The following is a 12,912-nucleotide window of genomic DNA, read 5'->3' on the forward strand; positions in this document are numbered from 1 at the left end:
TTAGCAACTTGTAAACTAGGTAGTGTCTGTAGTTATTTGTAGAAATGACTAGTGCTGTCATTTTATTTTTTGTCAGTATTGATACATTTCGGGATAAATAAATGACTGAGATGTTTGTTCATAGCATTTATGGGGGATGCATAAGATTCTTAAAGAACTACTGAATTTCTTTTCCCCAAAAGAGAGTTTAAAAAAAAAAAAACTCTTCTTATCTAATACCTTTAAGCATGGTGTTTCTGTCACTAGTAAAGTTACCTTTGTTATTAAAGTAACCTTGCATGGCCATACGTCTTTATTTGCTCCTCTGTTCGTTTGGCCATGGTCTTATTTAAAATTACTTAAAAGCACTTTCTTTTTTTAAATGAAATTATGTGTATCAGCACAGAAAATTCTGACCAGCGCATTGGGCTGTCTTCGGTAACAGTGATTTTATTCTAATTAGGGCATGAGTCATTCATTCCATGTCTGTCATTGTCTAGAAAGAAAAAAAAAAAGACACTTATTCAGTGTGATTGGGTGTGAGTATCAAGATGTAGTTTCAAAGACACAATGAGCTATTAAGCATCAGATAGAGATACTGAAGCCACTTCTAACTCACGTTAGTGTGTCTGTGAAACAGAGCTGGCAATAAAATATTGGTTGCTCTCTGGGAACATGTACATAGTGTTCTAAGTATATTACTGAAGAGCAATGTGTGGTGGAGTAAATTAAATGTGACAGTTGCCTGAGAACATACTACTCAGTACTGGGAGTAGGACTGTAGGCATGGACCTTTCTTTACTGATAGCACAACCACCGTGTGTCTGAATGCTGAATCTTGTTCAACAACTCACTGTCTTACTTTATAGGAAGTGCTGAAAAAAGTGAAAATTGTTCCTACGTCTGCAGTGAACAGAATGCTAGAAATGCTGGATAGAAGGACGTTTTGGTGTATATCACGGCAAAGATGTTGGGGTGTTCCAATTCCTGTTTTTTATCAGAAGAACACGGGAGAAAGCCTGATAAACAGGTATTTATATAACTTCAAATACTGAAAAATGAAAGAAAGAGCACTGTGGTACTGCAGTTATAAAATATTATGAAACTTCTAAATATATAGGTATAAATACATGTTATTACTTGCAATTGTTTATACACACACCTAATAATCAAAAAGTCATTACTGAATATGACTTTTTAAGTGATAGGAATCAAATTGCTTAGGTACTGAAGTTATCTGAAGAGTCCCTTTCATAGCAATTGCCACTTACATCTCCCATCTTCAAGTTAAGTGACCTGGCATTAGTCACTGGCTTTTACATTTAAGCAAGGAATAAAATGCAAGTTGTAGCTGGTTTATAGATTATAACTGTAATCTTAGCACTATGAATTGAATAACGTAGATATTTTGTCAAAATAACTTTTCAGCATGTCAGTTACTGAAACTCAGTAACTGACACTGAGAAATCTGAAGAGGAATAACCAAGTCAGTTGCAAAATAAATAACTATACTTTGTTTCAAAGTAAAATGAGAGTGTTTTTGAAGGAAGAGACAGCCTCAATAAATGTGAGTGACCTTTGGCTGTATGAGTTGGTAGGTAGGTCTAATGCTTCAGATGCTAGCCTTATTCTGCCATCTTCTGGTTAAGTTAATAGTAGCCAGTTATTGCAAACATTGTGTTTTGGGAATGCCAGGTAGTGAAATGTAGAAAAAATCCAGCTATGGAAAACAAGAAACCTCGACCAAATGCAATCCTTTTTGTCTCTGAAGGCGTAATAGGGTGCTGCTTTGTACCCCTTTGGCGAGCAGAGGAGTATCCAACTGTGAATGTTCATTCTTATGAAACGATCTCTTAATAACACTGTGGAGTTCCACATTCATTGCTTTATTCCATAATAGTCTTCTGCCTTAATATATGCTAGTGTAACTCCACTGAATACGTCTTAACTTCAGATTTTTTTTGTGGAAATTCATTACAGGTAGTACAGTAACACAATTTAAATTGTGTTCCAGAACTTTTTATTACTACTGTGTTGAATAAATATACTGCAAAGAGACAAACTTATTTTCCAGAGGATAGATTGAGAATGTAAGTAGTGGATAGTAAGGCTTGGGGTGTAGGAAGGAGAGAATGGACTTTAAGCAGTTAGTCCTAAGCTTCACCTGGCGTGATAGGGTGTGTTAGGTGCACAGATATGTACTTTGCCTCTCTCGCAGCAGGCAATAACTGTGAGAAATGACTACAATAACTGTAGTCATTTATGGTACTTGAGTAACCCTGAGGCACATCAGGAAATAAACGGATGGAGGCCTCGTGGGGTGTAAAATCATTTTACCTGCAAAAATTGTGACTATATTTTAAAAGAAAGTATATGTTCACATCAAACGTTACAATTTCTGAGGAATATTATTGTAGTCTGTCTGCAGAGTAGGCTTGATGCGTTCCTTGTACTTGCTTAAAATTGCTAAATATGCGCTTTTGCAACAAACTAAGAGTATAGTGAAACACAATCTAGCAGTTCTCAGTCAAACATGAAGTGCACCATGAAGCAGTAACTCCACCAGATGTTAGAGGAGCTGTCCCCCAGTGGTTTTAAAAAAAAAAGATGTCTTCTGTAAGCGTTTGAGCTGTGTATAAGTATCAGTGGAGTTGTATATGCGCCTGTCAGGGCGTTTTGATGTGACAGACTGTGTGTAGGTACCAGGTTAGAGGTTACACATGTTAGTGACTGAACAGAGGGATGGTATGGCATGTTTGACGGGCATTAATCAAGGGGAAAAACAAAGACTTAACCAATATACTTGAAAAGTTTAGATTTATTTCATTCAGCTGACAGTTTCTGATGCTCATTTATAATCAGTATTCCGTACTTCTAAAATATTTTGCCCCAAGGTGAAATTTTCAAAGAAAAAGCGTAGAATACTTGTTAAATATGTAAAGTTAGCCATAGCAGACTTCTGCAGCCAGAGTAGGAAAAGTGCGCAGAATATTGGCCTACAGAAATGACAGGCAAATTTTGAAAGCAGTCTGTCAATTCATAGGTCATTTTCCTGGGCACCAGTTCTTACTAAAATACATAAATAAGCCTAAATATTTTGTTGCATTTGCGTTATCATTTTTGAGAATAAGCTGCTGACATATTTCTAACACCTGAGAAGTTTCATTTGTAGGTTGTACAAAGAAATATCATTAGAACAACAATAAATAACTTACATTTCAAAACACAAGCTTGTTTTGTTAGAGTGCTGGATGAACGTATTTCCAGTAGCATCTGCTCCGCAGTCTTTGAGTGGCTATCAAAAGTAACAGCATCTCCACTGGAAGTCAGTGTAGTCCACATGGAGTTGCTGTTACATGTGAGAGCACCAGTGGTCTGTCTTGAGTGATGCTGTCTAAGTATCACCTGTAAAAAAAAAAAAGAAAAAAAAAAGACTTTAAAAAAATAAATACATAAAATAAATTGCTGGATTTCCCTCTGTAAGTCAGACCATATTCATTTGGTATGAGAAAGTCCGCAGGAAACTTCTCTTTTAAAATGCAACTGCTGATGTCTAACAGACAGGATTTTTGGTAACTGAAAAATATTCTTTCTAATGTGAAAGGTAAGAGCTAGATTGTAATATTACAAATGAGATTATATGCAACAGGTTTGATGCCAGATCTCCATATGAGTCTTCCCATTTGCTGCTGTGGCCCCATATAGCCCTTAAAGAGATTTGAGTGTACGATACAGTTGTCTGAAGTTATAAATTCAATTTTCTGCTGAAGATTAGATCCATTATATACAGAGTGTATCTCATTACATTGCAATCAGGAACTAAAAAATAGTATAAAATAATAAAAACCTATAAAAGAGAAAATATTTTTTCATGATTGCAATTTGTGGTAAAAATTATGAAATATAAAGGCACAGGTCTGCAATTTTTCTGCACAAGGGGAGAAAAGGACCTTAAGTAGAATAAATGCACAAATGAACACGCTGTTTGATCGCTTTCTTGAGAAAAATGTTCTGAGTCTAGAAAATTGTGTAACTCATGAAAAAGGAGAGAGAGATCCAGAAGTGAAACTAGAGATTTATATTTCCAGTAGTAGCTCAGACCAGGCAATAAGTGTGAGATGCATTCTTTATTTTTATTTCATGCATTAACTTATTTTAAAATTCGCTGTTCAGATATTTGTAACAGTAATACCAATTTTGCAAATAAATATTGCAAAGGTTATTCAAATGCCTGAGAGCTCGTCCCCTTCTCTGTGACTCTGATTAGCAAGTAACTTAAATTTTGATATATGAAAAAAAATGGTTTTGATATATGTCTACCCTGCAGTCTAATTTGCTTTTTAAAATATTAAAACATTTCAGTCACCTGTAAGCAATAACAACTTACCGTAACATAAATACTTACAGCTGAAGTATCAAGATTCGTATGAAAAAGGAAGGTAACTTGTCTTCTTTACTGTCGTTGGAAAAGAGGTTGAGAGAACATCAAGAACTGTATTCTTCTCCTCCTGGCTATATCTTAATGCTGTCTAATTTCTGTTAACACATTAAATAAGTGTTCAGCATAATCAATATCAGACTTCAGAGTGATTGGCTGGTGTCGTGGTAGCGTGAATTGCCGTAGGGGTTTCGGTGTTAAAAACATAGCGAGTGACACGTAATGCAAGTTCTTCTAGATACGGTGTATGAATACAGGGCAAAGTTTTACAATGGTGTTTATTGCTAACTCTGTGAATTATCATGCTCACGTTGAAGCCCACAGATTATAAAGTGATGAGTAGTTATTTGAGAAAGGTGGTTTTCACTTGCACCTTGAATAAAAGTACTCTGCAAAAATCTTCCTCTTACAATACAGATATCTTACATATAGTTACTTCTTTCTCTTGTGATCACAGCTAGTTGTATGGATCCTGGGAAGAATGAGAGGGATAGGGTGGGGCATTTGTTTGTCTTGGATTTTTGAAAATGTAGGAGGAAAAGGTTTCATGAAATTATTTCCTCAAAGTTTTAACTATCTTCTCTTTAAAATGTTTGATTGGGTGATGGTTCATGTTTACTCATATTCTGTGGGGAAACTGAACATATTGGAAAGAATGCACTGCCAAAATATTTATTACTTGATTTGATAAAGTGATGTTATTGATCAATATTCCCAAAATTATAAGTTGACCTAACAGTCATGGGCTCCTTATTTCTTGTAAGTGATTCATAACATAAATTGGACCTCTTAGTTGTCTGGGAACCTTAATCTGTAGCAGAATCATACCTGCTAGTCACATCTGTGTCATGAAAATGTCTCTGAAAAAATTTGATAAATTAATACTATAAACTTTTGCATCACATAATGATACACTTGGTGAAAGGTTAGTTCATATTATGTTTTGTAGAAATGGTGTATGTTCAATGGTAGATAGTTGTAGTTGGCTACTACACTTACAGCAAATGAAGACAGTTTTTTATAATGGTTTCCCAAGGGAGGCTGACAGCAGAGTTTTACTTCCTCCTTTTTCTTCTCCCTGCCTCTGATGAGAAGGGCATGCTTACTACGGGCAATTTGGTTTGCACTACCATAGTGCTTCTGTCCTGCAATTAATTTCTGTTCTGTTCTGCAATTAATTTCCTCAAATATGCGTGATAGACCATAATCTCCTCCACTGAGGAGAGATGTCTAGCAGAGTGGAATTAGAGAAAATGCTTCTTTTTACTCTAGAAGAGTTAAGTAGGTAGTCAGTACTCAATTTAAATATAATCTTTTCCTCTTATTGCTGCAGGACAGTGAGCATTTCCTATGAGATCTGAAAGGATCTGATGCATAGTAAAAGTACATGTATGTATCTGTACCTATACATTTTATATATATTATATATTATTTTAAATAAAGAGCAGTCTTGATTAGAGACAATTTTTTTAACAAATGCTGTCATACAGCTCATCTTGATCAAAGTGAAATGTTCAGCCAATAGAACTACTAGCAATTGCAACTCCAAAACAGCCTTGCCAGCAGCAAACATTACAGTGTATTTCACAGTTCCCCTCCAAAAGACTTAGAAAATTTTTATTCAGACGCTACCACTGTAAATCACCAGCCTGTATATGTTCTGAAGAACAGGCATTGTATAGAAATGTACTGAATTTTATGACAGATCTTCTCATGCTAATGGATAACTGTCAGTCTTCCTTAAGACTGTGTTGTTAGTTAGTTTGCTTGCTTTGAAGCTGAAGGAATCAGAGAGCTACCAGACTGAACATAGATTTAGAGCAGCTTTGTCACATCTAGGCTTTTGCTCTCCAGAATGAACCAAAGGGGGGTTTCGGGGTTATTCTATTTGGAATCCCACATTTGTCAGTCCTTTTTGTTTGTTTGTTTGTTTTTATTATTATTATTACTGTTCTGTTTTAAAAAGTTTCCACTTCTGTGGAATTCTGGGTTAAATTAATAGTTGCAAGTCAGAAAAATGAATTAGAGAATATCCAGAGTCAGAAGGAATCCACGAGGCTCATTAAGTCCGACTCCTGGCTCCACACAAGACCACCCCAAAATCAGATCGTGTGTCTGAGTGGTGGTGCTTCAGACTGTAATTCCTTAAAGCTCAGAATATCTAACAAACTGATTTCTGCTGTCATAATGGTTTTTTTTATTATTATTTTTTTCCTGAGAGCTCTCTGAATTTGGAGATCTAGCCAGAAGAAAGCAAGGGACAGTTACTGGCTAGCCTTGGAGAAATTTACTAGGGCTGGATTCGTTGTTTGTATTTATCTTTGAGAAGTAACACTTCACAACTGAAAGTATAGGCAAATAGGCCTCTGTGCAAATATTTCTGAAAGGAAAAGATACCAGTCAGAAATGGAGCTCTAAATGTTGTTTTACCAAGATAAATGTTAGCAGATACATTACGAAGCCATAAATTGTGTCCCACGATCATTGAACTGGAAAGTGAATGGCATCCATTCAAGTCTGAAAGGGTTAGAATGGCACTGGTATGTTAGCTGGCTGTCATTTTGAGAGTGTTACTGGTTAGTGTGCCTTCTCTCCATAAAGTGTACTGGGACATTCTGCTTGGATTTACTTTGAAAAGACTATGACAGGTTAATACAAAACTGTTGCTCTGACATAGGCATTTTATCTCCACAATGAACAGTAAAATCGTGTTTTCTTCTCACTGTCATGTCTCATGTGGTGTTATTACGTAATAACTAGTTTTACATCTTCTTGGAGAACATAGGTTTTCATGTTTAAACTGTGTGTAAGAGTTCACTAAATGCTGTGGTGATGCGGCTCAGCTTATTGTAGTACAGCAAAAACATGGTGCTGATGTACAAATAGAAAACCAAGTGGTGACCCAAAGCAAGTTAGATTATAGGCCTTTTGTAGTTTCGAGATAATTGTACAAGATCCTTATTTTACTGATTCCCGGTTTGCAATATTTTTTCAAGAAATTAATTAATTGAATAACTTGAAGAGTGAACATTTAAAAACAGATCTCTGGTGACTTGGGTAATGCAGTGGTTTTAGTTTGATGTTTTCAGGTCATGATGGTCTGCTGTACTCCCTAGGTACAACAGGAGTTCTAAAAATCACTTCTTCAGTAAATGCTCTGTGAGTCAGCAAGATAAAGTGTGTTTTATGGTGTGTGTTTTATTTTTATTTTTTTATTTATTTTGTTGTTGTTGTTAAGCTATCTTAATGTATGCCCAGACTTGCCATTAAATAGTACTAAAAATCACCTTGCCTACTGTGGATGATTAAATGTATCATAAGCAGTGAAGAGAACTGTTCGCTTTTTGGTTGTGTTATCTGTTCACAGCAGAAAGAAAATGCTTTTTTTTTTTTTTCTTTTAATTTTTCCATAGTGTGTATATGGTTCAGAACCTTTGTCCTTACTGGAGCTGTACCATATGGATTCATATATGCCTCAGAGTGTCTATTGAATGGTTAATTACATTCTTCCTCTACTGGATACAAAAATTGCAGTTTTCCCCACATTTGGGAATAATATTATATATATACCTATGCTGCTGCTTATAAAAAAATAAAAAATTAAAAATTAAAAAGGTAGAATCCAGCCAAATGGAAGTCTGATGTGAAATCTGTACATTATTTTAAATGCTGATGTTTCTTAATTCTCCATTTGTTTGCTCTCTATCCAGTGGAGAAAAACCTACTGTCAAAAAGAGCAAGTGTTTTTTGGAAAATAGTTGTTTATTTCTCTGTAAATCTGAGATTGAGAAATAGCAAGTGAAATGAATTTTAGAAGTCTTCAAGCTGCTGGTATCTTTTCCAAGTGCCCAGTTACTGAGTATTTGCAGAAAAAGCTGTTCAGATGCATCTGGATTTCTCTATGTCCAGTCTTTTACATAACCCTGCAGCTGGTGTCTTGGAAGACCGAAGTTGGAAATCTTTTCTAATACAGGCAGAAAGTCTCTGGAGACTTGCCTGGATTAGAAGCTGGAAAAATCAGAGGTTTAAATAGCTTAATCTCTTTCTCAGTATATCTCACTGCTTTGGATCTGGAATACTTGTAGAAAGATATGGTTAATTCATCAATTCATAAAACCCTTTTTTTTTTCCCTGCTAAACAGTGAAACAATCACAGATGTCATCAAAATAGTGGAGCAGCAAGGAACAGATGCATGGTGGACCCTTCCTATTGAACAACTATTATCAAAGGAGGCTGTAGCAAAGGTAATTTTTTTTTTTTTTGTTACTTAAATACAGAAAGTGCTTGAGAGATGGTTCAGTGATGAGAAGTAATATAAAACCTTTGTATATTCTCGTGATCCTTTCCAGTCTTTTGCCTTTATGTGAATGTATCCTGTGAAAGGAATATTCAGAAAATGATACCTGAATGTGACAAGAATCAGATTTCAGCCATTAATTCTGGGCTGAGATCTCCAACCTCCTCCTTTTAGGTCAGGAGGAAAATAACATCCTACTTAACTAAATTATGAGTGCAAAATATATTGAGCCTTTGTAATTAAAATAAATCTGAATTTGTATTTAGTTATTCCTATCTTTATATTGTTGCTTTTACATTTTTGTTCATAAGCTAATAAACTGCAGTGTTACTCTGCCATCTCTTTTCTTTTTTTTGTATTTTTTTCTTGCTCCGTTTGTGTTTTCCATCAGTAATTATCTGTGAATCATTGTTAAAAATTATCTGAATTATTTTTTCTCATAATGTCGGTAGCAGAACCTGTACAAAACTGGTCCAGAAACCAAATATATTTTATTTCTAGCTTTGAAAAACACTGATGATATGGAGTATTCTATTTGCATTTTTTAATAATTGTTTTTCCAATAGGCTGGTGGTGGTCACGATGTTTTGGATTATGTCAAGGGACAGGATGTCCTGGACATCTGGTTCGATAGTGGAACCTCCTGGGCTCATGTTTTGGAAGGTACAGTATTAGTATGTTGATCATTCTTTTATAATACTTGGAGAACAAAATATAATTATTTTACATGATGCTGTTGGTATCAGCAAAACTGAGTCAGATTATGCCAGCAACAAACTGGTTGTGATTTCTTGTAAAGGTGCTTTTGCTCGTAAAGATTATGGTTTAATGTTGGCAAGCTCATATTCAGTATAGTTGAAGTTGAGATTTTTATAACATGCTATTCTGACTGTGGCATACAACGAATCTCCTCCTGAGAACATATTTGTTCTATTGAAATTTCATGGCACAAATAGCCAAGGTATTTCACTGCTAGTTGGTAACTTTTAAATTATTTTTTTCAGTAATAAATTTCAGTTTGTGTTAGAGGATTCTGTTTGAAGCAAAACAAAATTGAGATCAACAGCCGAAATCTAAGAAGGTTTAATCATTTTAACAGTGTGGGTATACAAGAGTACTTCTTAATTTCAGATTACTTTCAGTAACTAAATCAGTATCTTGTTGCTTAAAATATGTTATTTGTTGTATTTTATGTATAGTTCCAACAGCCAGTAGTTGCTACTCAGCAGGTCTGCTACAAGTGAAAAATGTTATTACAGAAAAATTGGTACAAATTTTGTATTCAGCTCAGGTAATATATACTATATAACATGTATCGATCTGTCTGTCTATCTAAAACACACTGTTTGCCTGGAGGATAGTCCAAAGTCAGGAGTCCTTTCTAAAGGAGGAGTCTGGTCCCATGCATAAAGTCTGTTGGACTTTAAACCCTCAGTACACAATCGTGTGATAACAATCTTGTTGAATTATAAAACACGTTAGTACCAGAGGTTTTATTTCTTAGCAACATGGTCAGGCAACAGTACCATCAGCAAACATTTATTTTCTGGAAGACCTTTACATATATTAAGGTTCATGATCTTAAAGAAAAAAAAAAAAAGAAAAAAAAAAGTAAAAAAAAAAAAAAAAAAAAAAAAAAGAAGAAGTTTCTGGTTTGGTTTTTGAAAGGAGTAAGGAAGTAGTGGTATTTTATGTACGCAGTTGCATCCTTGCATTCCTTGATGGCTTAACACCTCAGGATGCAAAAAGCATCTCTAATCCTGTATAAAGAAAGGACAGTGTTTTTAATAAGCAATAGCAGAATCAAGACCCTTGATTAATTTGTATAATGCTCCCATATGGATTCTGTAATGTCTAATAAATGTCTTTCCCAATATCAGATGTCTTCCTTCACAATACCATTAAAAGTGCCTCTTCTCTATCTACTCATGTATTTTCATGAAACTTGTTGGGACTTGATGCGTGTGAGGCTTCTTATTTTTGCTGTCTGACATGACTGGAGTAGCCCAGCTGGTTCAAAAGCTATGGGAAGGACTAACAAGCAGTGTGATTTCATAAGCCTCTTTATCTGCAGAAATGCTGCAAAAAGTTGTGTTACCTTTTGTTTTGTGTAGTTGAGGCTCCCAGACACTGCCAGAAGTGGAAGTACAGAGCCAGAGATTTGTATAAACTGATGGATTTAATTTAACCTTTATGAAGAATGCAATTTGCAAGAGAATTTGTTGAATTAATAGTTTTGTATTCTCAATATACTCCAGATTTTAGAACTTTTTTCAGAACTTCTTCCGATGTAAGTAAATTGGCAAGGCTTACAAACTGACTAACTGGTGGGATTCCTTTCTGAAATACTTCTCGGGGGGGGGGGGGGGGGGGATGAAATCCATGGAGAAATCCAAAATTCCGTAGTGATTGTCACAACAGGAAGAAGAGCTTCGTCTGGTTTAGACTCATGAAAGCACGCTGGCATTTGGGAGCTGGCATGCTACCTATTAATTTTGTAGTAAGAGGTCAGCTATAACAGCAGTTACTGCTTGCCTGGTGAGGACAGTGTCATGCGTGGCAGTGGTTCTTTTAAAGGATTGCAGCACATGAGTTGATTTCAGGACAGCCTGAAGATATAGTAGATGACTAAAACTGTGACTAATGTTTATAATTGTTGTGCTGTACAGTGAACTCAAGTTATTGAAAATTATAAATCCACAATTTTTCTGCCAGTAACCAATAAATAATGTTACGGATTTTCCTGCCGGTTCCAGTCTCACAAGAACAAGTAGTTTGCTGTCAGCTCCGTGACTTGGGGAATTTGCGTCTGAGCTTGCACAGGACTTGAACTACCTGTCTGAGCAAAACACTCATGAAATGAGAAGTAGCGGTTTTAAAATTCATCCCTTTAGCTGTTGGTCACACAGATTGCTTTCAAAAAATAGGGCAGGCTGGGAAGGGAGAGAGGAAGAGAAAGAGGAGAGATTCTGCCATCTGAAGCGTTTGAATGGATTGAAGGAATTGCTCAGTGACAGCAGCCTCAATGGCCTAAATCATAGGCTGCATGGGTACAGTAGTATTTCAAAGACTTGCCATGCTGCATTTCCTTCCACAGATAGTGTATAGTTCCAATGGAAATGACCTCGAGTTGCTCTTTTTGCACTAAGTTACAGGTTATCTTTCTTTTTTCAGCTTAGTGTTATCGAAGGTTCCACTTCCAGCTAACTGACAAATTGACCAAGTTGAGATTACTGTGCCATTCTGCACTGGCACCGTGACAGTGAGGTGTGACCTGCACTCTGAGATCAAAGATTTAATTACTGTAGTCACAAGCCTAAAAATGGACAACTATAACTAGAGCGTGTGTAAATTACGTAATAAACAGTTTGCACCGCTGAGAACACAACCGTAAAGTTCTTTAAGAAAAGATCTCTGCTGCTTAAAGTTTTCTGGGGATACTTTTTTCTTCATTAATGCTCTGTTTGCATAGCACTATTTTCACTGAACAGTTTATTGTTGTATGATCTACTCCCATTTGTTTTTGCTACACATGCTTCAAATATTGTTTGAAAGAAACCATTTCCACATACTTTCATGCAATGTTAAAATTATAATGTGAATGCTTTGTGTATGAATAAATTCCTTTTCACAGTACTGCTGCTGTGAGATAAGTGTTACTGGTGCTAATACACTGCATACAGAAAGGTTTGGTAAAGGCAAAATTTGGTTCTAAAGCATTTACTAATTTGAAATGCCTTGTTCTGTGATCTCAGGGACTATTTGCTTGTTTCTCCTTCTGATAGTGCTTATTCCAGTAGCTGTGTTTGGAGTATCTCTCTCAGAGAATTCTGTCTTTAAATTATCTTACAGATCTTATAATTTTCCTCATGGGCAGAGTACCAAGTGTATTACAAACTTGAGATTACTCTTTTTCAAGATATTTCATATAAAAAATGCCCACTGAACTGTATTGGTGTGTAATCTTCTGTCAGTAAAAGTTGTGCAGCTTTTTACCCCTAGTTGTGAGTTGCAGTGATGGTGGTTTTCAGCATAACTTTTTCCCTATCTTATTGACTAATATTTAACCAAATGAATGTGACTATTTTACAACTTACCTATCTATGTGTTTAAACTTTTGTGCTGACTGAGAGACTTGAATTTATCTTAGCTGATTCATTCCTGGCATTAAAATACAATACGTTTAATCTAAAAGTC

The 12,912-nt window shown here is 35.6% G+C and overlaps 1 protein-coding gene and 1 long non-coding RNA gene across 2 annotated transcripts in view; one reads left to right on the forward strand and one right to left on the reverse strand.

Moving 5' to 3' along the window:
- The window catches only part of IARS2 (isoleucyl-tRNA synthetase 2, mitochondrial), a 28,586-nt gene that overhangs the window by 6,480 nt on the left and 9,194 nt on the right, over positions 1–12,912 (forward strand). Inside the window, exons 12-14 of the mRNA XM_084512973.1 lie at positions 849–1,009; positions 8,560–8,662; positions 9,282–9,378. Of these exons, the coding sequence (XP_084369099.1) occupies positions 849–1,009; positions 8,560–8,662; positions 9,282–9,378 (361 nt within the window). The remainder of the gene's footprint in view (positions 1–848; positions 1,010–8,559; positions 8,663–9,281; positions 9,379–12,912) is intronic.
- On the reverse strand, positions 33–4,635 carry LOC311433647. The gene is made up of 3 exons (XR_014690872.1): positions 4,385–4,635; positions 3,195–3,384; positions 33–475 (listed from the first exon to the last, which is right to left on the reverse strand). It is a non-coding gene; the product is annotated as an uncharacterized lncRNA (long non-coding RNA).

The sequence above is a fragment of the Aythya ferina genome, assembly GCF_964211825.1.
Source record: "Aythya ferina genome assembly, chromosome: 3".
NCBI lineage: Eukaryota > Metazoa > Chordata > Aves > Anseriformes > Anatidae > Aythya > Aythya ferina.